The following is a 26020-nucleotide window of genomic DNA, read 5'->3' as shown; positions in this document are numbered from 1 at the left end:
ATACAGTAGGCACCTGTGCACCAAGACTCAGGAAGCCTTGTTTTTGCTAAACATACTTTGTTTTTTTGTCGGTCATGGGGCTTGAACTATGGGCTTGAGCACTGTCCTTCAGCTCTTCAGCTCAAGGCTAGCGTTCTACCGCTTGAGCTACAGTGTCACTTCCAGTTTTCTGGTGGTTTATTAGAGATAAGAATTTCATGGACTTTCCTGCCTGGGTTGGCTTTGAACTGTGATCCTCAGATCTCAGCCTCCTGAGTAGCTAGGATTACAGGCATGAGCCACTGGCAGCTGGCCCTAAACACACCTTTAGACCATGAGTAATTCTGCATGGTTTCTTGGTTGCTTCATTACTCTTTAACTCACTCATAAAACAAATAGAAGGCCAGGCGCCAGTGGCTCACATCTGTAATACTAGCTACACAGGAGGCTGAGATCTGAGGATCACAGTTCAAAGCCAGCCCAGGCAGGGAAGTCCATGAAACGCTATCTCCAATAAAAATCACAGAAAACCAGAAGTGGTGCTGTAGCTCAAGTGGTAGAGCGCTAGCCCTGAGCTGAAGAGCTGAGGAAGAGTACCCAGGCCCAGAGTTCAAGCCCTATGGCCAACAACAACAACAAAAAAAAAGTTGTCTGAATATTTTTCAGAATCCAGGATGAGTTTCTATCTCTATTTATGGCAGAAAGGTTCTAATGTAGAAATTAGGAGTAAAGGAGAAAAGCAGATAGGTCACAAAGCCAGGGCTTCTAGATAGAGGTCCTTAAAGGGGCTTCACAGGTCTGGGAATTCACTCCAATTGCATGCAAAACTATGCTATCTAAGCTTTCCATTGTATAAGCCTTCATATGTGAAGAATAACAAGGATAATAACAAGGACCTTTACAAGGCACAAGGAAACAATTATAGTATCAAGCGGGAGTTGAAATTTGGTTAGGAAAACTAGAACATGGCTCTGGCTGTATCAGCCATATGGGGCTGAGTCTGGTCTGTTTCTCCTAAAATTGTGAGTGTAAAGAATTAACTCTCAAAGCCACAGCAAAGCAAAAACAGACAAGATAGATTTTGTTGCCTTAATGACTCCTTCACTGAGTAAGTACTATATCTGCTTAGTACTTGCTTAATAGAGGCTGCTCTTCTTCCCATCACCATTATGCTGTCTGGGTTATCAGGAAGGAAGTGAGTCAGGAAAGTGGGCTAAATCCATTCAGACTTGAAGAAAGGTGTGTGCTGCGGCTGAAAGTGAGCAAAGAAAATTCTCTCCAGGACCAGTGAAATCTTACCCATGGGGAAGACCCCATAAACACATGTCATCATTCTTCTGGCTCTGGGGAAGGGAAAAGTAGAAGTTCATTTTTCAGGAAGATAGTGAGGTATTTTCCCTAGGCTCATGAGAATGCACATCTCTTGGGCAAAGGGAAGTACTCCTCTGTGTTTGCATTCAGAGTAAATGTTCCCACACACGTCCCGTGCCCTATCATGCCACGTGAAGCTAGAGCGGACCAACACTGAGGAAGTGCCATTATTTTATTTAATATGCACGTCAGCAAGCGGCTTCAGTCACTATTCTCTGTCTCTTTGGGGCTTTTTTTGCTCATTGTTAATTAAAATTCACTCCCAATCAAAATTTAATAATGTTCCTCAGATTTGCGTTATGAATCATTTTTGTTTTTGTTTTTTTTCTTTTGGTGCTGTTCCTGGGCTTTTATTTCCCTCAAGGCTTGCATCCTACCACTTGAGCCACAGCTCCACTTCTGGCTTTTTTCATTATCTTTGGTTGTTGTTGAATTTATTTTTTTGGTGTTAATTGGAGATAAAAGTCTCACAAACTTTACTGCTTGGGCTGTCTTCAAACTATGATCCTCAGATCTCAGCCTCTTGAGTAACTAGGATTATAAGCATGAGCCACCTCTCCTGGTATGAATGTTTTTTGTTTGCTCAATTTGAAAAGGAAAAAAATGTATTTTGTGGTTGCTGCTCTCTCTCACCCCACCAAGGACACAACTGCTTTGACACTGAAATGTGTCTGCCCCAAGTTGTGGGAGTTGTTAGCAATCAAATGGAGGATGCAGAGGTGTAGCTGTAAAGCGTGAAGTCGAGAAGCACAGGAAGGGGAAGAGCAAGGGTTTCCAGGATCAGGTTCTGGCCTTGTCACAACTGTTCTGTCAGCCCCTCTGGCACCAATCAACATTATTCTGTTGATTATTTAAGAGATGAAGCTGGAGAAGAAAAAGGAAAAATTGATCTGAAAAACAAAGACTGTGGATAATAACAATAACATTGCTTTTTAAACTTTCAATAAATTGGTGAGTGAAAATAAAAAGAAATTTCCTGGGCTGGGAAGGTGGCTCAGTGGTAGAGTGCTTGCCTTGCATGCCTGAGGCCCTGGGTTCGATTCCTCAGCACCACATAAGCAAAAAGAAGAAAGCCAAAAGTGGTGCTGTGGCTCAAGTGGTAGAGCGCTAGCCTTGGGCTGAAAAGCTGAGGGACAGCACCCAGGCCCAGAGTTCAGGCCCCACGACCGGACCCCCCAAAAAAAGAAATTTCCTTTGTTATCATCACCATCATGACAACAATAAAAATATACAGTTTACTGACTCTTGTTACATGCAAAGCTAGATGTTTGTGCATATATACATGAAGTTTAAATGCAAATGTCATTGTTGTCATTTGGCAAGGTAGAAAACTGAGCCTCAGAGAGGTTAAGAAACTAGGCTAATGACACAGAGCAAATACCAGAGCAAATAACACCAGAATAGTCTGACTTTAAAGCTTATCTTCTCCAACTTACCTGACCTGAGTTCTGAGAAACAAATTTCTCTATCATATGAAGAATTGTCTCTCATAAAAGAAAGCTAAGCTTCCCAGTTTGAAAAAACATAAATGAATGAATAAAAATTGCGTGAGGTAGTATTTGTACAATAATTTTAAAAATGTAATAACCATATGATAATAGCATCAGCAATCCTGGATGTATTTTATAGGGCCATTAATATCTGCTTCAAGCAGTCAAAGCCTTCGCCATTCACTTGAGGCAAGTAGTAATGGCCAATAAAGCTCGCTTTGTCACATCTTAATGCTGTACTATATCATCACACTGGTAATGAAATGCTCTCCAACTTCAGTGAGATCAGAAGCAAAGGAAAAGTAGTGGAGGACATGGGGGAAAATGAAGAAAGAATCCTGGCCTAAGTTTACCAGGCACTGGTGTAATCTACACCCCATCTCAAACCTCAGAATCTCGACATCAACATGTTCAAACTGAAGTTTATTGTGACAAGTGAAAACCAAACTCTTCTGAGACTTTGTATCTATCCCATAGAACTCAAGGAGCCCAATCCAGGGCGCAGACACCCCTTACCAGGGGCTGAGGACACAGCGATGACCAAAGCAGAAGTTCTATACCTAATGCTAGACTGCAGAGGTACATATGGTACCACATGCTGCATAACATTCACCTCTCCACTAACAACACTTTCCCACATAAACAGAAAATCTACATAATGACTAAACTTGGAAAGGGGTCTATTACCTAAGGGTGTATTTCTAGTTCTATTTTTTTCTTATTGTTTGTCTTATATCTTTATGTATTAGTAAATTTTTATCCACACTATTCTCTACTTTCAGGATGTTTGAAATTTTTAATCATAAATAATTATGAAAGAGAGCCGAGCACTGGTGGCCCATGCTTGTAATCCTAGCTACTCATGGGGCTGAGATCTGAGGACTCTAACTCAAAGCCTGCCCAGGCAGGAAAGTCCCTTTGACACTTATCTCCAATTAACTACCAAACAAACAAACAAGCTAGAAATGAAGCTGTGGCTCAAGTGGTAGAGTGCTAGCCTTGAACAAAAAAAGAGCTCAGGGGCAGCTGAGTTCAAGCCCCAAGATGGAAAGTCAAAAATTTAAAAAGCAGATGAGAAAAATCTTCCAGGAGAATGAGTACAAGGTATGTCAGATACATTTTCCCATTCAAGATAAGTAGGAACAAAACATGTATTCATTAAATGCTTTAAAACATGTGACTTTTAATGTGTGCATTCACATGTAAATTAATTTAATTAAACATGTAAAAACAAATGAGATTGTAGGGACCAGGAGAAAAGAAGTTTAGAAAAAAGAAACAACATTTGAACCTGCTTCCCTTCTGCTAATATTTTCAGTATCTAAGGAAACAGAGGATAGAGTCAGATCTACCCACCATTCTTTTGGACTGGGATGCCTAAGGGGCTGCAACCCAGCACTAAGCACAAACAGCTAATGAACCTTTGCAGAGGTCAACTGGTCAGTTTCATGCCCTCTCACTCCCTAAAGCAGAAATGAGATGCTTTCAAAATGTTAACATCTCAAGTGCAGTCAGATACTCTACCACTAGCCGGGTATTGGCGGCTCATGCCTGTAATCCTAGCTACTCAGGAAGCTAAGATCTGAGGATCATAGTTTGAAGCCAGTCCAATTAGACAAATCTCAGAGACTCTAATCTCTAACTAACCAGCTAAAAGCTGAAACTAGAAGTATATAGCTCTAGGTGGTAGAGTACTAGTCATGAGCAAAAAAGCTAAGTTGAGAGAGCAAGAACCTGATTTCAAACCCCAGAAGTAGCGTACATGTGTGCATGTGCACGTACGCACACACCCACACCCATACCCACACAAACACACACACACACACACACACACACACACACACACACACACACACACACACACACACACACACACACACACACTGCCACAGAGCTGTATTCTGAATACCAAGTGATTTTAGGAGCAAACATAACACTGCTACAATTGAAGAATCTCAACTTTTACCTCCAAATTCTATCTGTAAGAAACTGCTTGACACACAATTTAAAATCACCCAGCACGTAAGACACAGCAAGATATAAACAAAAAAAAAAATCCTAACAGAAATAGAAACACACCCACAGGGCCTCAGATACTGCAATTACATGAAATAAGCTTTTTGTTAAAAGCTTTACTATTTGTAGAGAAGATAAAATTATAAGTTTTGAGGATTCCAACATAGTGTACTATAATAGAGCAGAAAGGCTCACATTTTCATTTCTGGAATGATACTGTGTGTGTCAAAGGGGTAAGCAATGTCTTATTTGGAAAATAATATAGCTAAATTAAGGGTGCAGACCTGAGAGTCTCAAGAGGAACTCTGAACACAGTCCCATATATCCTGAGCAGAGTACAGTACTGGCTACAGTACCAAGAAGCTGGTAGGGGCAAGGAGTAGATTCTTCTCCACAACCTCCACAGTGGGTGTGGCTGCTGACATCTTGACTGGCAGCTTGCAGAATTTTGAGAAATTGCTGCTGCCTACACCATGAAGTTTTTGGCATTTTGTTACTTCAGTTCTCTGAAACCAATTATTAAAATGAAAAAGTTAAAAACGGAAGACTTGAATAGAAACTTTAAACCTAAAAATACATTAGCTAAAATTGATAATGAATGAATTTAACTCTAGAAGAACAGATATCATTGAAGCAAGTATTGGAAGCCAGAAGTAAAAGAATTAAAAGAAGACACATGTCATAGGATAATGTAGGAAGGTAGAGCATACATGTAATTACAGCCCATGGAAAATAGTGAACAAAGTAACATTTGACAAGACAATAGGCAAAAATGCATCAAACCCCAAGAAAGCTATCAAGACCTAGAAGGAGCCAACAAGACAAGAAGCCCTAGATCCCCAAGCAGGAAATATAAAAAGAAAACTTCATGCAGACACAGTGTATTAAAACTGCTAAAACTACAGTCAGCCCAAGGGAAGAAAAAGGAATAAAAATTAGACTGTTAGCTAACTTATCAACAGACATAAAGGAACCCAGAAGCAAGCCAAAAATCTTTTAACAGTCTAGAATTCTTTGTCCAGAGAAAATATCCTTAAGACTAATAGTGAAATAAAGCATTTCAGATGAATGAGAACTGAATGATTTTGTCACCAGCAGATGTCCAATAAAGAAGATACTGAGGATATTCCTCCAATAAAAAGAAAGTAATCTCTGATGGAAGATCAGTGACACAAGAAGTAAAGAAAGCTCTGTGGATGTGTGCACAGATGACCCGTGGGATATTCCTTTCAGCAATTCCATACATAAAAATAAAGAAATGACCATGTAAAATAGTGCAGGTATGGGTAGCAGTAAGAGGGGTGAGTGCAAATGGAAAGGATGAAGGAGAATAAATATGATCAAAGTACTTCACGGTCAATTGTCAAACTGGAACAGTGAAGCTTGTTGAAACTGATTTAGTAATGGACAGAGAAATAAGAGAGGGTGGGGGGGATAAATATGATGGAGGCATATACGTATACACACATAGACAGGTCAAAATAAAATCCCTTAAACATGAAACTGATATTAAAAATATGGAAAAAATGGGCTGGGAAGGTGGCTCAGCGGTAAAGCGCTTGCCTTGCATGCCTGAGGCTCTGGGTTCGATTCCTCAGCAACACATAAGCAGGGGAAAAAAAGCCAGAAGTGGAGCTGTGGCTCAAGTGGTAGAGTGCTAGCCTTGAACTGAAGAGCTGAGGGACAGTGCCCAGGCCCAGAGTTCAGGCCCCATGACCAGACCCCCCTCCAAAAAAATGGAAAAAATAATTTGAAAAGAGAAAATCATAATATATGAGTAAATAAACTTTGCTTGAGTAAAGAAATTATGATAATGTTTAAAAAGTATCCAAGTAAAATATACAACAATGTCATATGAGGAAGAGAGAAAAATGACATGAAGTGTTCTGTGACCTAAATCAATATCTATTCTGAAATGTACTAAAATAAAGAATGTAGTACTTTTGAGTTTACAGAAAGCACATGTGGAAGAGACAGAAAACAGCGATAACCACGAAGCCTCAACTCAAAAGAAGGATGTAAAAATGGGTAAACAAGAGTAGGAAAACTACGGAACTAAAAACAAATTAGTAGAATAGTACATTTTAATCCAATTATGAGTCATATTACATTACCAATAAATTAACTACATGGTCCAATTAAAAGACAAAAGTAGGCAATCTCACTAAATGTTGTGCACAGAAGACACATCTAAAACATAAGACTATAGAAATGTGGGAACATATGTATGTGTACACACTCACACAAACACACACACATATATGCCAGGCAAATACTAACAAAAGATACCTGGTGTAGTATCGCTAATCTAAGATAAATTAGACATTTAGGCAGAAAATCTTACTAGGTATGTTGGGAGTCACTCTGTAATAGAGCACAACTCAAGTCTAAACTCATAGCAAAATATTTAACACATCTCTCTCATAAATCTATTACACAAAAAAGCCAGAAGTAATGGAGGAAAATACACACAATCAAAAGACACAATACAGAACAGTGGACTTATAAGGAGAGAACACATGGGTTTCAAGAGTACAAGAAACATGTAAAAGTAGGCCATCTTCTTTGAAATCAAATACAGCTCACCATAGATATTTCCAGTCATTCCAAATACACACTTTGTACATGAAGGTAAAAGTGAATACTCTGAAGCTAAAAATGAATGACAAAAAGATGGCAGGAAATCCCCCAGGGAAATTAGAACATTCTCTTAGCTGGATAATAACAAAATGAGTTCCTATCACATTTACACAATACAATACAACCAGTACATATGGAGATATTTGTTCCATAAGTATAGATGTTTCATTAGTATAAAAACAGAATCCACAGGCTGAGATCTGAGAATTGCATTCAAAGGCAGCCCAGGCAAGAAACTCCATAAGACTCTTATCTCCAATAAACAATTCAAAAAAACTAGAAGTGGTGCTGTGCCTCACTTGGTAGAGCACTTGCCTTGAGCAAAAGAAGCTCCAAGCCCCAGGACAGGCAAACAAACAAACAAACAAACCAGAATCCACAAACAAAATGTCTCACTTTAATACTAATCATAGAAACTTAAAAAATCCAAACTAAGGAAGAGGAAATGGATAAAATAAGGGCAGAGTTTTTTTTAAAAAAAGCAACACACGCGGGGCAGGGAAGGTGGCTCAGTGGTAGAATGCTTGCCTTGCCTCAGCACTACACAAGCAGAAAAAAGCTGGAAGTGGTGCTGTGGCTCAAGTGGTAGATCACTTGCCTTGAGCTGAAAAGCTGAGGGACAGCACCCAGGCCCATAGTTCAGGCCCCATGACCAACAACAACAACAAAAAAAAAGTAACACACTGTAAGATACCTACCCAGGGAAGTCCCCTTAAAAATTTACTAAATAAAGACATAGTAGGAAAAATAAAACAGTATTCAAACTATGAAAGGGTTCTCTCCACAGATCATGTACAAATTAAATACTGGCTGGCAAGCAAATTGTGACTTGTGGCAATAAGCTTAAAACTTAGAGGCAATGGGCATCACCAAAATGACGAAAAATGAAACTGAAATTCTGAAGAGAAGTGAACTATAAAACATTGTAATTGGCCAATGGCCACACTTGTCATCCCTGTTTCTCAAGAGGCTGTGGTTCAAGGCCTGTAGGGTCAGAAAGTTAGTGAGATATCCATTGCAATAAAAAAGCTGAGCATTGTACTTAACACTGGTTATCACAGCCACCTTGGAAGCACAAATCATGAAATTCTATCTAGAAAACAACTAAAGCAAAAAACAATGGTACACAATTTGCCTATGAAGCACAAGGCCCTGAGTTCAAACCCCAGTACTGGGCAGTGGCAAGGGGGGTAGGGGGGAGCAGGAAACAAAGTAATGTATATAATAGCTAAGAAATGAAATTAACTTAATAGTCTCTCAACTGATAGGAAAAAAAGTGTTATACATATGCAACTGGAATATTATTCTAAAAACCTACCATTTATCACAACATGGATGGAACATTAGAGTATGTGAATAGCCATGGACAGAAAGAAAAGTACCACATTTCACTCATCTATGAAAGGCAGTATAGGACATAGGTTACCGGAGTCTGAGGTGAGTGGGGCTGGAGTGGTAGCATGGGAGAAGTTTTCCACTATGCTAAAGTGAAACTGGAGAAATGATTTCTAGTGTGTTACCACGATAGGATGACTATAGACAATGAGAATGCATTATACTTCTTTAAGAAAACAAGTACAAAGGATTTTGAATGCTTTATTGCAAGGAATAAATGCTTGAAGAGATGGATAGACTCTGATCTATACATTACACAGTTCTATAATGTATCAAAATATCACGTTTCATAAATTTGTACAATCTTTTGGATCAGTTTAAATTTCAAGTTGTAACTCAGCCACCTTGTACCTCTCATAAAAATTAATTCAATTAGATCCCACACCTAAATGGAAAAGACAAAGATATTAACTCCTGAAAGATAACATGGAAGAAAATCTAGAGGTCTTTGGTGTGGCAATGACTTTGTAGTTACAATGCCAAAGACAAGGTCCAGGAGGAGTGGGGGAGTGTTGAAGCTAAGATTTAATAAAATTAGAATTTTTCTGCTTTCTGGAAGACTCTTGTCAAAGAATGACCAAATAAGCCAAAGCCAGTGAGAAACTAATTACAAAGGGCATATCAAACAGAGGAGTATTTTCCAGAATACCAAAAAAAGAGCTCTCAAAACTCAGCCATTAGAACAAAAACAAACCTATTAGAAAACGGGCCAAAGACTTCACAAGAGAATACATACAGATGGCAAATCATGTATGAAAAGATGCTACAAATAATATGTCATCCCAGAAATACAAATCAAAACAACAGTGTAACCCTGTCACACACATTCTAAACCAGCCAAGTCCACATCCCTGGCAACACCAAATGCTGATGAGCATGTAGAACAAGAACACCTCTGTCTTGCTGATGTGACTATAAAATGACATTGCCTGTTTAAAGAAAACAGCTTGGCCAGTTCCTACAAACCTAAACATATTCTTAACATATGATCAGCAGTTATGTTCCTCAGCATTTAGCAAAACCAGCTGCAAACTTATATAGGTGTTTAATTAATAAGTTTTAAAACCTGCAAGCAAGCAAGGTACCCTGCCTCAGATGAATGTCTAAATAAACAGCAGTACATTCAGGTAAGAGATTATATTGAGTGAGGAAAAGCAATGAGACAAAAAAGACTATTGTATATTACTAAGTGATATAAGTCAACATAGTCTATGATTCGAGCTGTATAATGTTCACCAAAAGGGAAAACTGCAGAGATAGTTCACAGATCAGTGTTTTCCAGGATTAGAAGGGGAGGAGATGAACTGGCAGAACACAGAGAATGTTCAACGCAGTGCAACTACCTGGTGTGACACTACAACGGGAGTGATTTACCTTCATCTCAGTTTGCTGTCTACAAAATTATGATACATAAGTTAGAGCCTTGCATAAAGGAAACACCAAAAGTACGATACATAATTTAAAGCCTAACATAAAGGAAACACCAGATTTTGATGACTTACTAAAGAATCCACCAGAATCTGAGAAGAAACACTGCTGTTTTCAAATAAATAAAGAGAAAACATCACCTACCTCATAAGCATAACCTTGATAATCCAAACCCAATACAAGGTATGTGAAGAAAAAAAATAAAAGATTTCAGGTCTCCTTTGCTAAAGAACAAATATATCAAAAGCTTCAACAAAGTATTTGGAAACCAAATAGAGAAATTCATATAAAAACATTAATCCTTCTTAGCCCAATTAAGTCTGTTCTAGAAATGCATGGTTCTCTAATACTTTTCAATGTTATTTACTACAACTACAGAATAAAGTTTAAAAATATATATAATTTCAGTAGATGTAAGAATAAAATTGATAAACCACCACTGGTCTCTTAAAACTTTAAGCAAAAAAAGAGAGAAATTCCTTAAATAAAGCTACACAAAGTCTACTGCAAGCCTCACATGCTTTAATAAAATAATAAAAATTTCCTCATTAAAATTAACACTGTATTAAAGGTTCTAGCTACTACAATCATGACAAAAAAATAATAAAACAACTTGAAAGAAGAAATAATAGTATTATGGATGTAGAAACCCAACATTTACAAATTAACAAGTGTATTCAGCAAAATTGCTAAATATAGAGATCTATAAAAAATGAGCTATGTGTTTATATACCAGATTATCAGTGAAATGAAATGTGTAAAAGACAATGTTCATTGCTATATTAAAAGCTCTAAAATTCAATATCTAAGAATCCTCCTTTTTAAATGCAAAATATCTCTGTTGAAAACAGTAAGTATCGCTGAGCAAACTTAAAGACAGCAGTCATACTATTCAATGCCTATCCTATGAAACAAGGTAGATTGAGGGGAGGGGTGAAGAGAAGTTGGGAGGGAGAGGGGGGAATGATGAAAGGGGTGATATCTATAGACCAAGATGTGCTGTACTTATAAACTGCCTGTGACCCCTTTGAGCAACTATAAATAAATAATAAAAACTTAAAATACTAAAAATAAAATAATCTTAAAAGACAGAAAGATTATAACACATAATAAAATAATAAAAAAACTTAAAAAAATTAACTTAAAGACAGCCAAGTGCTCATGGCTTATGCTTGTAATTCTAGCTACTTAGAAGGTGTGAATCAGAAGATCACTGTTTGAGTCTGGCCCAGACAGAAAAATTCATGAGACCCTTTCTTAATCTATACCTAGGCACGGTGGAATGCTCCTGTCATCTCAAGATATATAGCAGGCGGAGACCATGAGAATGACAGTACCAGTCTAGCTCAGATAGAAAAGTCCATGTCTCCACAGAAGGAAGCTGACATGGTGGTATGGCATGTACCTGTGATCCTAGCAACCACAGGGAAGTCTAAAGTGGGAAGATGGTGGCTCAGATACACTTCCAGGAAGGAAGCAAGACCCTCTTCTAAAAATAACCAGTGAAAAATCAAGGGTGAACTTTCTGGCTTAATGGTATCAAACCAACCTATCTAGTGCAAGGCCCAGAATTTAAACCCCTAATACTGCACTCCCAAAAAAAAATTAAATTAAACTAAGACAGTAAGGTCTGGAGTTACACAATATTCATTGGGTAGTTTGACTCAATTTATAAAATAATTCTTTCTAACTCTACATAACTAATAATTTTTATAAACACAAGCTAAATAAAAACGTATTACAATCACTTATAAGCAATTAAATACACTTTCAGAGAACAGTGTGGTGATACCTATAATTAGCAGTAGTACCTTCCTTTCCTGATGCAGTTAATCCTCTAGATTCTCTTCCCCATTTCTTCTGCTCCTTATTCCTCACTGCAGGAAACCACTGATAGATTTTCATCAGCCTCAGTAATAAGAGGCTGACATAAAACCTCACAGATAAAATCACATTCTCCATACATTTATGTGTCTTGCTTCTTTTGCTTAACATATAGTTTTTTGAGATTGCCTCCCCTTATTAATGTACATATTAACAAACAAGACAAAAAAATAAAATAAAAACAGCAAAAAAACTCTTATTTCCATATCCTGGAGTTCATTTGATGAACTAATTTAAAAATTCAAAAGAAACTACAAAGAATTACAATAGTCTTAAAAGAAGAACAATAAGTACGAGGTAGCTCACACTCAAATTCTAAACTTGAATAACCCTTGTTATAAAAGACTGTAGTGTTGTGGTAGTATAAAATAGTCAAATAAGTAAATGAATTAGTGGAACTTAACAGAAGTTCAGAAACTGTCCAAATATGTAAGAACAGCAGTCTTTCTAATGCATGGTACCAAGAAATGTAGCAGGGGGGATGGGGAATAATCTATCTCACATTATTGAAAAAATATAATTTCTAAATGAGTTTTAGATTAAAATATCAAAAAGCAAAGTAATGTCATTACCTACTAAAGTACTTTCATGAATGCAAGGTGGTGAATGACTATGAGGATATTTAAGAAGTCATTTTGAAGGTGTCATAAAATGGGATGTACTAAAGTTGTTTTATTCATCAAAACACTAGTAAGTAAGGCAATAAAAATGACAAGTTAATAAGTTAGAGAGCATATTGCATGACACATAGAATTAGAAAATATAGTCAGGTGAGAATGGTTGACACCTGTAATACTAGCTACTGAGGAAGCTGGATCTGAGAATGGAGGTCTGAAGTCATCCTGGGCGAAAAGACTAAGACTCCATCTCCAATTACCCAGAAAAATGCTAGACTGGAGACATGGCTGAAGTGGTAAAGTGCCAATCATGAGTGAAAAATCTGAGTGATCATAAGAGCCTCTGAATTCAAGCCCTAATATCACCACAAATAAAGGAAACAATGCACAATAGGAAATGTACACATTACCTTGCTCTTGTAACTGCAACCCCTTTGTACAGCATTTTTACAATAAAAATGTACAAAAAATGAAATTATGTATTAGTATAGATGATCAAAAGCAACACTCAATTTGTCATGACAGAACACAATTTTTTGCTGTACAGTCTTAGAAATACACAGAGTGATTCAGTTGGTTTCATTGAGTCTTTGTCTTCTGACGCTGATAATATGGGCCTAATGATAAAATGCTGGTCCATGGCTAGGTTGATGAGCATATTCTTGTAGAAGAAATGACAGGTAAAAGGAATCTTCATTTCCGAAACAGAAGTTATTTTTAAGAAGAAAAGCCAATTTTCTCTGCTTACTACCTACGTGAGTCAGAGGAGGAGTTTCATTACATTTCTTTCTTTGTAGTAACACCCAGAGAAACAGAAGGCAGAGTCTTCAGACCCTCAAATTCCATCTTGTACCATAGGCCTGATATTTCCTAGACACCTTCATTCATTTGGCCTATTAATCCAGCATGACTGTAGTTTGTATCTATTCGTGTAGGACAACATCTTAGTTTGAGAGGCTTCAGTCTGTGATCTATTGCTGTTAGTCCTGTGGCTAGACAAAAACTTCATCACAGAAGGATGTATGAAGGAGAGATACTCACGTCATGATAGCCAGGAAGCATTTAGTTTTTACACAATAGCACAAAAGACTAGGATAGGCACTTCACACAAGAAAATATTCCAGTAGGTAGCACACATCTGAAAGGCCGTCCAACCTCATTCCTAATCTAAGAAATGTGCATTAAAGCCACAAAAAGATACCATGGCACTCCTATCTGAATATGGAAAGTTTAAGTCAGGAAAGCAATACCAACTGCTGGCAAACATGGAGAAAAGAACTTAAGAACACTTCTATAGCACTTTGAAAAGAGTTAAGCTACCATCAGGAAACAGGAAGGGAAAGAAAAAAGAGGATTCAATGTCCAGTGTCCAGTCAAGTAACAGACCTATGTTATTCTCCCTTTCATTTACTCTATGCTATTCTACAAGGATTTTAGTTAAGGCAAAACTGGTATAATAATAAAAAAAGTTTTGATGATAAAAGTACAAATGAATTGTGCCTAGTGAAATGCAATAGCCTCTTGCCTTAAGACTAGAACCACTCTTCATCTGTTCATAATTTCACTTCCATATCTTGTATTGCCTATGCCTACATGTATTTCCCAATTCTCCTTTGAACCAGATATAAATTGTTACTAATTCTCATGTTGATGAGTTAAGAGAAGTCTTTGTGTGGCCACAATATTTTGCTTTTGATCAATAACAATGACCTTGTTTTGTTTTTTTTTTTGGTCGGTCATGGGGCCTGAACTCTGAACCTGGGCACTGTCCCTCAGCTCTTCAGCTCAAGGTGCGTGTTCTACCACTTGAACCACAGCACCACCTTCAGCTTTTTCTGCTTATGTGATGAAGAATCTAACCCACTGAGCCACCTTCCCAGCCCCACAATAACCTTTTTTGTCCTATGTACAAAGATAACACATGCCCCTAAGTACATGACCAATAGAAATATATGCCTCTCTGTCCCCAAGAGACTATGCAAGAATATCCATAACATCATTATATATAATAGCTAGCAATTGGGAACAGCAGAAATATCCACTCATAGTCCCATGGAGTAATAAGTTATGTAATGTTCCTGCAATACAGCAAGTAAGATGAATGAACTATCTTGCCACACCCACAATACTGAGGAACGCTATAAATATATTGAGAAAAAGAAACCAGAAATAATACCGCACAATTCTCTCTATATGAAATTTGAAAAAGAAACAAAATTGGAACAAGTAGAATAAGATACGTGCTTAGGTGGCAAACTTCTAGTCAGATCCTTTGCCCTCCTTACAGGGCAGTGATTTGCTCTGAGGGTGAAGGATAAGAGAAAACAAGAATTGAGAAGGAATAGGAAGAGCCCTCTGGGACAGAGAAATGTTTTGTCTTTCCCTGTATAGCTACAACAATCACAAACATACTCATATGATAAATCACTGGCCTACTTAATTGGTCCATGCACTTTTCTTAATGTACCTTATCTTTTACAATAAAGAAAACATTAAAAATAAAAAAGCTTCAGGGAGTGAAGAACCCAATAGCCAATTAGAGACAAAAGCTACAGCATTCACTACATTATCCAAAAGCGAGTTTCCACATTAATATTCCAAGTCATTAAAGAAATGGCCTTCAGAGACTATTTTCTAATCCCCGTAAGCAGTAAAAATAAATGTAATAAGCTGCTGAAAAGACAGGAAGCCTAACAATCCTGGAGCCAGGACATTTTTTTTTTAGTTAAGATGCTTGCCAGGTTTATAAAAACTGAGTCTTTTCAGCTAGAAGTTTGTGCTTTAAGCCTTATCCTCCCTGACAACAAACAAAAATATTAGCTGCCATTTAAAAGAAATTAACACCTTACCTGCTTCATTTCAAGAGAAAATTGTTTCTTTCCATAGTCCCCCAGAATTTGATGCACTTCTGCATGCATCAGGCAAGAGGTGACAGCCTCAGTGTCACTAGCCTAGGTACATGTTGCTAGGTAACCAAGCCTTTCACCAGTAGTGCCAGCTGGTTTACCAAGCAGAATAGGCACCAATCCCAAGAGTGGGTGAAAAGTTTGAAAATGTACCCAACAACTCTGGGCTGTTCTTGTTTTCATTACATCAGAATGTTTGCAGGGCATATCTAAGGTTCTCGAGTCAAAGGCTATACACTGTTACAAGACATCCAATTTCATTCAGCCTTGAGGGGAAAAGGGGGCTGGAGAGAAGAGAATAGAAAGGATGGTTAAGAAGAGAGGAGAAGTACACAAACCCCTTACACGCTTTCCCTTCCTCTTACACACAGCACTGAAAGCTTGACCCTCTCCTCTTGAGAATACAAGCAGTGAGAATTAACAGTGATTGAGCACTTGCAATGTGCCAAGTGTTTTATATAAATAATCAAATTTGTTTACAATTGGCCTTATAAGTAGGCAGCTTTGTCTCCATTTTCCAGGAGAAGACTGAGTCTCTGAAAGATTAAATGATGTGTTCAGATTACACCTTGGGAGCAGTCTTTCTTGAGAAACTCAGTTCATCCCTTTCTGCTTGGACTCTCCAGTTTTGAAGTTGCCATTAGTGATATAAAATGGACAGCAGAGAGTGCATAGTAAATCAAATTTTCTGTACTAGAGATGATTTAACCAATGAACATTATGAATGCATATGTATATAATCTAATTATGTAATGCATAATACACTATATGTATATAATCTAACTTCATATTGTTTATAACAACCACCAGTGGAGTAGATATAATTTTTTATATCCAGTTGATCTCTAGGGTTCAAAGTGATTTGCTGCCTACCACAAGATCCCTGGGATCTTGGAGCCAGGACACAAAGAATGTCTCAGCTAAGTACAGCACTGGAGTGACCCAGGATCATGGGAACTTTTATAATAGAGAGTAGCATCAAGAAGGAAGAAAGGTTGTTTAGTGAGGTCTAGTGATGATGGCAAAGTAGCCTTAAGGCCAGTCAGTCAGTAAGGGACAGAGGAGAAAAGCAGAGGATTCTGCTCAGAGATACAGCAGAAAGAGAGGGAATATTTAAAATCAGAGCTGACTGCACCAGTAGGCCAAGGAACGTGAAGAAGAAAAATCATGGTTGAACATGCTTTCAAACTTGTGACCCAGAGACGCTGATATCCAGGGTCCACATGTCCATAAGAACAAGCTTAGAAATGGGAAGTCTCCTTGTGTTCTCCCTCTTTAAAATCCTTTGGTCATAGAAGCAGCATAGGTTTGTCACGAGGATCACACTCAGAGCCAGACTTCTTGAGTCTACAAGGTCTCTGCAACATGATAGTTGTGTGACCTTATTAAAAATCTGTGCCTGCCAGACTCCATGGCTCATGCCTGTAATCCTAGCTACTCAGAGGCTGAGTTCTGAGGGTCACAGTTCGAAGCCAACTGCAGGCAGAAAAGTCCTCATGAGACTCTTATCTAATAAACTACTCAGGGTGGGGGGAAAAAGGTGGAAGTGGTGCTGTGGATCAAGTGGTAGAACTCTAGCCTTGAGCATGTAGAGCCTCTGGGACAGCACCCAGGCCCTGAGTTCAAGCACCAGTACTGGCAAAAAAACAAAAAAAAAATCTGTGCTTCAGTTCCCTCTGTGCCAGGAGTATATTACCAATGTTAAAGCAATATTGGCGAATAAGGCTATGACAAGGCTTAATAGTGCTTGACATCTATTTTGAGGTTGGACATGGTGGCTTATACATGCAGTCCTGGCTACTGGGGCAGAAGGGGAAAAAGAAAAGAGCAAAAATCCAGAGGAAAATGCTTCAAACCAGCCAGCCAGGGCAAAAAGCAAAACATTAGCAGGACCCTATCTGAAAGAACAATAATTTCAGCTATGCAAAGAGGCACAGACAGAAGGATTACATTCAAGATCAAACCTAGGTAAAAGGTGTGAGACTGAATCTGGAAAATAGCCAAAGGAAAATGTGGCAGAGAGAATGTCTCAAACATTAGATCACTTCTTGCCCAGCAGGTGAGGCCCTGAGTTCAAACCCAACATATCTCTTTCTCGTCTCTGTCTCTGTCTCTGTCTCTGTCTCTGTCTCTGTCTCTGTCTCTGTCTCTGTCTCTCTCTCTCTGACACACACACACACACACACACACACACACACACACACACACACACACACACACACACAAGTTAATATGATAATCATCTCTAATACATTGGAATATAAACCCATACTCCTTAACTTAGCACACAAAACTTACCAGTGTTAACCCCTACCTGCCTTTCAAACACCAACACTTCACTCAAGGCTAACTACTTACAGGGTAGGCCATGGTGGACATTATCTCTCACCTCCACACTTCCTTCTTGCATGGCCTCTCACTAGTAACACTTCCCACTTCTCTGCCTGACTAATTCCTTTAGCTCTCTAGGCACATCTTATCTTTTCCAGTTACTATCCTGGCATCTGACAGAATCGCTTTTGCCCTGTGAAGATTGTCCAGGAAAAAAAAGAATACTTTTTCCATCACTTCCCAAGAACTTCTTGTTCAGGCAGACCCTCATAGCAAAGAACAGATGAGTAGAAAAGAAACAAGTTGATCATTACGCACGATATACATCACATGAGGGAAATCTCAAAAGATAACTCAAAGCAGTAGCTTGGTGTCTGGCTTATACAGCATCCTGTACAATAACAAGGAAGTATAAATTCATAGAGAAATGACAGGACAAAGGAATGCTGTTTTAGGCTTCTGGGGGTGAGAAGCTGTGAGGGTAGACAGATGGAAGGAAACTAAGGGAATGAGATTTGTTTGTAGATTCCTTTGCTGCCTTCTCTGGGCTGGGTGTAGAGCTGTTCTAGTAGAGGGGAATTTACATGCCATCTTAGGGCAGAGACATAAGGGGACAGAGAGACCTTTTCATCTAGTTACTCTCTGAATTATCTTCTTCTCAAAGTCACTTTATGCTACTGAGGGATAGTTAGGGGTAACATATTCCACTTTCCTTCATAATCATGTCTGTTTCTTTATTCTTACAACTTGAGCTGTCAGGCCTTTTGGGCCTCTGCTTCTTGTTGGAAAATTCTAGAATTCAGATAGTTTCAGGCTCTAGCCATAGATATGGATGAAAATTTTTTTGTCAAAGTGACAGAAATCCTCTTCTATCTTTCTATGTTTCCCTTTACTGAAATTCATGAAAGGCAAAAAAAAAAGCAACTTTCCCTAAAACTGTATGAACTAATTGTCACCAGTCCATGGAGCAAGACACAGCTCTGAGCAGCACTCAGGGTCCACCGTTTTTGCATATGTGCTGGAGCTCTTTTTCTTCTCTTTTTTCCTCTCAGTAAAGTTGTATAAAATAAAGATGTTACAATGGCTCTGATTTGTTCCCTTCTATCCGGAGGCTATGGCGTTCACCATGGTAAGGATGTGCAATCCTGCCATACCTTTAAGTCTTGTATGAGGCCCTTCTAGGTGTGAGGGCCTGTGTGATGATGCATCTAAAGGACCATGATGCTATCCCTGCCTCCAGGTTCACTCCCCTCTATTTCCTTTATTGTCAAACAGATACAAAAACAGTACCCATCTCTGCCAAGCCCTGGTGGCTCAGACCTATAATCCTTGCTACTCAGGAGCCTAAGATCCGAGAATCTGAGTTCAAAACCAGCCCAGACAGACAAATCTTCAAGACTTTTATTTCTAATTAACCAACAAAAAAAGCTGGTACTGGAGGCCTGGCTTACAATAGTAGAGGGCCACCCATGAGTGAAAAAGCCCAGCAAGAATGTGAGACCCTGAGTTCTAGCTCTAACACCAGAATAGCAAACAAACAGAAAAGAAGCACTCATCTCATAGGGTTTCTGTGACTATTTAAATTGAAACTACCATTGAAAATGTTTATAATAGCACCTAAAGGCTGAGGATATGGTTCATTACTATAGTATTTGCTTAGCATGCAGTGGAAAAAGCAAAGAAAAATAAAAAGAGAGAGAAAGAGAAGTATATCTGGTACATATAAAAAAACATTAGTTATAACAATTAGTAGTTTTTTGAGAGTCAATATATGAACCAGAATAATGCATGCATTAACATTCAATTTCAAAATATTTCCGTGACAAGGGGTTATCCAAAAGATCCTCTGAGTGGCCAGGTGCTAGTGGCTCACGCCTGTAATCCTAGCTACTCAGGAGGCTGAGACCTGAGGAACATGATTCAAAGCCAGCCCAGGCAGGAGAGACCGTGAGACTCCTATCTCCAATAAACCATCAGAAAACCGGAAGTGGCACTGTAGCTCAAGTGGTAGAGCGCTGGCCTTGAGCTGAAGAGCTGAGGGACAGCACCCAGGCCCAGAGTTCAAGCCCCACAACCGACCAAAAAAAAAGATCCTCTAGGTAGCGAACTTTCTTATTTAATTCTGACTGTGTTTATAAAAAACTGATGTCTGCACTGCTTATTAAAAATAATATATTAGGCAGAAGAAAATGTATCTCTCACCAAAGAAACAAACTCAATAAAGAAAGATGAGCTTTGGTCAAAATATCTAAGTATCCCCTGCTCGTATTTGCCATTCTGTATACAGGATGAGCTTATGCCTTGGATAGAGCTCCTGTTTAGAAGCTAGGTTTGGGGGTAAGAATTGAAATTGAACTCTCTGGCTCAGATCTCCCACCTATTCAACCTCAAACAAATAACTTCTCTAAGCCTGCATTTCCTCACAAATAAGATAAGAAAAAACAGATTCCCAGCATTCTCTTACTATTTAACTGAGATATATGAAATGTGAGAGTTAGATCAAGGTTTGGCCCATAAACAGCTGCCCCAGGAAGAATGATAAGGAATCATGCTCTGAGTCAGTAGTAGAAAACCAACAGTAGGTATGTAGTGCACAATGAATCTGAGTATCTTACTCCATAAAAATTACAGCTTATAATCATAGGCATTAACTCTTCAACCATAGGGAAAGGTACTTCAATGGTACAATAAAGAATCTAGGAGCATAAAAAAATTTCTTGCAAATTTAATATTGCTTAACCTAAGTTTAAATTTCACCACCTATATCAATAGTTTTATATGCTGAGAATATTTCATTTTTACTAGCACTATCAAACAGATTGGTATATTTATTTACCTTATTTTACAGATGATACATTATCAACTACGGTGTGCATTCCATACCCAACATCAGGACAGGACCATCATTTAAAGGAACATGCGCCTTAACTCTATGGCAGAATGTACCATCCTCAAGGATGCAGGATTTTTACTTACAGCTTTCTAGTAGAAATTCAGCCTGTGTTATCACTAAGACCACCCAAATTGTCACAAGTAACTTCCAAATACAAAAGACAATGAGGGAAACCATGGGACCTATATTTCTTTGGGTCTGGCTTACTTCACTTTATATGATTTTTTTCCAAGTCTTTCCATTTCCTAACAAATGGGACAGTGTCATTCTTTCTGATAGAAGCATAGAATTCAAGAAAATGTTATATATATATATATATATATATATATATATATATATATATAACATTTTCTTGATCCATTCATCTACTGAGGGGCAACTGGTTTGATTAAATAATGCTACAATAAACATACTTGTGCTGGTAGCTTTAGTATGGCCTTGTTTATGATCATTTGGGTAAATGCCCCAAAGTAGGATTGCTAGGTCATAGGGGAGCTCTATGTGGAGTCTTTAGAGGAAACTCCATACTGTTTTCCAGAGTGGTTGAGCAAGTTTACATTCCTACCAACAGTGGGCCACATCCCCTCCAGCATCTGTTGTTATTAGGTTTCTTAATTATAGCCATTCTCACTGGAGTGAGGTAGAATCTCAATGTTGTTTTGATTTGCATTTCTTTTATGGCCAGAGAAGTTGAGTATTTCTTCATGTGTCTATTGGCCATTCTTATTTCAGAGAAGTCTCTCTTTAAGTCTTTAGCCCACTTTTTTTTTTTATTGTGAAAATACTGTACAGAGGGGTTACAATTACCTGGGCAAGATAATGAGTACATTTCTTATCAAGCATTGTAGCCTCCTCCTTTGTTTCCCCTTCCCATCCCTTCCCATCCTCTCCCCCGCCCCCCCACCCAATCCTCCCTGCCCCCCCACCAAAGTTGTAAAGTTCGTTTTCGATATAAGGACTTGCACATCTCATTGTTGCAATGGGTCCACCTGTATCCCTATTTAAACGATGTGTTTTTCCCCTTCCCCTCCACAAATTATACCAACATCAAATACAGTGAAAGCAGGGGTTATACTGTGGGGGAGGGACATACATAGCAACAAATAAATAATCTTATAAATGTGTTAGAAACAATCGCATGAAAGAAAAAAAACCATTTGAATACATATCTAGGGTTCATTTCCCTAACATCACCTTATCTGACCTTTTCTGCTTGACTCAGACATATACTAGATATTGCAAATAATGGAAACCATGGGACCTATGTTTCTTTGGGCCTGGCTTACTTCACTTAATATAATTTTTTCCAAGCCTTTCCATTTCCTAACAAATGGGGCAATGTCATTCTTTCTGATGGAGGCATAGAATTCCATTGTGTATATATACCACATTTTCTTGATCCATTCATCTACTGAGGGGCATCTGGGTTGGTTCCATATCTTAGCTATGGTAAATAAGGCTGCAATAAACATAGTTATGCTGGTAACTTTAGTGTGCTCTTGTTTGTAAACATTTGGGTAAATGCCCATAAGTGGGATTGCTGGGTCATAGGGGAGCTCTATGTGGAGTCTTTTGAGCTCTATGTGGAGACTTTTGAGGAACCTCCATACTGCTTTCCAAAGTGGTTGAACAAGTTTACATTCCCACTAACAATGTAGTAAGGTTACCTTCTGTCCACATCCCCTCCAGCATCTGTTGTTATTAGAGTTCTTGATTTTAGCCAGTCTAACTGGGGTGAGGTGGTATCTCAATGTTGTTTTGATTTGCATTTCTTTTATGACTAGGGAGGTTGAGCATTTCTTCATGTGTCTATTGGCCATCCTTCTTTCCTCTTCAGAGAAGTTTCTCTTTAAGTTTTTAGCCCACTTATTTATTAGGCAGTTGTAGCCCACTTTTTCTTGTTTGTAGGTTATGGGGCTTGATCTCTTGGCCTGGGCACTGTCCCTCAGCCCTTCAGCTCAAGGCAAGTGCTCTACCACTTGAGCCACAGCACCACTTCTGGTTTTCTGGTCATTTATTGGAGATTAAAGTCTCCTGGCCTTTCCGGGTAGGGCTGGCTTTGAACTGTGATCCTCAGATCTCAGCCTTCTGAGTAGCTAGAATTACAGGCATGAGCCACTGGCGCCTGGCTTTTTAGCCCACTTATTAATGGGTCAGTTGTTTCTTTGAGGAATTGTTTTTGGAGGATTTAAGTTTTTGAGTTCTAAGTATATTTTAGATATGAGACCCTTGTCTGTTACATGACTAGTGAAAATCTTCTCCCAATCCATGGGCTTGCTAGCTCTCTCCTTTGCCATGCAGAAGTTCTGCAGTTTAATGCAATCCCATTTGCCTAACCTTTCTTTACATTTATTGCTGCATTATTCACCATAGCTAAGATATGGAACCAACCCAGATAGCACTCGGTAGATTAATGGATCAAGATAAAAATTATATATATATATATATACATATATATCAGAATTCTATGAATGATACCACCCCACTTGTTAGGAAATGGAAAGACAGAAAAAATTATATTAAGTGAAGACAGACCCAAAGAAATATAGGTCCCATGGTTTCCCTTATTTGCAATAATTAGTATACAACTAGGATAATCTTACAAGATGAGCAAAAAAGTTCAAAAGCTATGTACATATGATCAGATAATGCTAAGCAAAATGAACCCCAAGATGTGGACATGAGGTCTTTCTTTGTTGTTGTTTTTAATGTACTATGTGATTTTTTTTGTTTCCTTTGTTCTTCCCCTTATGGTATGTCCCCTTGTTGTCACTGTACTTGATTTTGGTACATTGTATCGTGTGTGTGTGTGTGTGTGTGTGTGTGTGTGTGTGTGTGTGTGTGTGTGTGTGTGTGTGTGTGTGTGTGTGTGTATTTTTAATCTAATTTGAGGAGGGGAAGGGGAATAACAAAACACTGAAACAAGGACACAGGATGACCCATTGCAACAATGATACCCACAAGACTCTATGTTGGAAATGAATTTTACAACTTGGGGATGCGGGAGTGAGAGATGTAGGGGAGGGAAGGGATAGTAGGAGAAAAACAAAGAAGGGGCTAACAATACTCCATTGGAAATGTACTCATTACCTTACTCATGTAACTGTAATCCCTCTGTAGAGCATCTTTACAATAAAATAATTTTTTAAAGTTAAAAAAAGACAATGACCAGAGCCAGCCCCAAAGGTCTCTGAATACTCTAATTAAGATGACATATTATTTTACTCCATGGCTCTTCCACATTTAATATGCTTACAACTTCTCAAAGATCTTTTATTAACTATTAGGTCAGGTCTAAACACTTTAGTCTACCTCACTATCCACCAACCCGGGAATCTAGACTAAATTCCAGCCATATAGAACTGTCCAGTAATTTTCACATATTTCATATTTCAGATTCAGGAACTGAAAATATCCCAGTGTGGCTATTACACAGAATAAGAAGGTAGGAAGTTAGATGAGAAAGAGAAGAAATCAAGCCATCTTGTAGGCCTGTGGAAGGGTGATTAAAAGAGCACAATTTATTCCAAGTTTTCTTTCCCTTTCCAGAGAAGCTATTGACCAATTAAGAGAGGGAATCGGGACTTTTCAATTTTGATGTTCCTTCTGGCTATGGTGCTATACACTAAAACAAATGTAGTGAGAGAATTAGAGGACATTGTGGTAGGGAAACTAGTATGTGAACACAGGATAGCTATCTTAACAAGTTAGTCCAAGAACGCTCATGCTTATCAAAGATCCTGGTGCAGTGTTCACTCATCAGTAAACGCATCTTGCTAGGTCTGAGCTGAGATAAACAAGTTAAATTAATGACATTCCTCCTTCAAGTTCTTCAAGTCAAATAAAAGGTCAAGATACTTTTCATTTTTTATTCAGTTTACCTAAGATCAGAATTATCTGATGCTTAGTCATCTCAATAGTTTATGAGATTCTCTTCTCTACAGAAGTATAATAGCAGATGTTAAAAGGAGAGGGTTTGAGTCAGACAGATTGGAGTTTGAGTCCTTGGCTGCACCCACTTACATGGGAAAATTACTTAACTTCCCTGAATCTCAGCTCCTGAACTTGTAAAATTAGGATACACATATCTTAAAGGGATGCTATTTAATCTATGTAAGTTCACATTCCAGTAGGGAGGTATTTAATACAGTATCTGCTATGAGGACAATAATACTATTCTTAGAAAGGAGGGCTCAAAGCAAATACTAGCTGCTTTATGAAAGAACTGTCCAACAAATACAAAGCCCTATACAGCACATGCAGGCACTTAATACTACAGTATCATTATTATTCATACAGGTCCTGTATTCCCTCAGAAAGGATGAGGAAGAAATTAGATCTTCTCTCCACCCCTTTTCTCACCACCAGTATTTTATTCTAGAGGAATATTTAGTAAATTTCAATTGTACTGAGAGAAATCTAAAAAGGTAGAGAGTTTGAATATCATTTCTTTTCATAAGATTTTAATCTGTTGGATCAAAGATCAATGAGGACAATAATTAAACAAACAAAAAAGTCCCACCTTTATTCATCAAAAAGGCAGAAAACACTTGCAGAAATCTTGGCTCAGATCAGGCCATCAGCAAAGGCTTCAGGGGTTAGGCAGCATGACTATCAAACCAACCAAGAAAAAATAATCAACACAAACCATGGGAGCTGACATTCTCTTTACCCCAGCAGTAAGAACAGATAGCCATAAGATGATGTGATTCAGATACTTACTGCCTCTAGGGAATAAATTTTCTCCATGGAATAGGGAGAAAGGGAGGAAAAGGGCTAGCAATAAAAGCACAAACACAAATAGTGGTTCAACTCAGCCTCTAGGCCATGGAAAGCTGTAAAGATGACATTCATGGGCCACCATGACCACCATGAATCATTTCCAGAGAATTTCTAATGGAATGGCTTACATCCTGGGACTCTTCACGAGGGCTTTATCTCCTGTTAATAGAGTTCTACAAGCTTCCCTGCTCTACATCTGAGAGGATGGTTATTTAGACATATTGATTAATGATCCTATGGCATTTGTATTATGAAGGGGCATAGAGGCCAGAGACTGGGCTTTGCTAG

At 38.4% G+C, this 26020-nt stretch overlaps 1 protein-coding gene across 5 annotated transcripts in view; it reads right to left on the bottom strand.

The window, feature by feature from the left end:
- The window catches only part of St6galnac3 (ST6 N-acetylgalactosaminide alpha-2,6-sialyltransferase 3), a 543084-nt gene that overhangs the window by 503463 nt on the left and 13601 nt on the right, over positions 1 to 26020 (bottom strand). The window contains exon 1 of one of the 5 annotated variants that reach the window (XM_070007315.1): positions 15670 to 15714. The exons of the other annotated variants lie outside the window; for them this stretch is intronic. Coding sequence (XP_069863416.1) covers positions 15670 to 15678 — 9 coding nt within the window. The 5' untranslated portion in view covers positions 15679 to 15714. Of the gene's footprint in view, positions 1 to 15669; positions 15715 to 26020 lie in introns of those variants that run through there. 5 annotated transcript variants of the gene reach the window in all.

Source organism: Dipodomys merriami, unplaced genomic scaffold (assembly GCF_024711535.1).
Source record: "Dipodomys merriami isolate MVZ:Mamm:240054 unplaced genomic scaffold, mDipMer1.0.p SCAF_7, whole genome shotgun sequence".
In the NCBI taxonomy this organism is placed as follows: Eukaryota; Metazoa; Chordata; class Mammalia; order Rodentia; family Heteromyidae; genus Dipodomys; species Dipodomys merriami.
The sequence above is the reverse complement of the archived record's forward strand: the minus strand, read 5'-3'. Positions and strand labels throughout refer to the sequence as shown.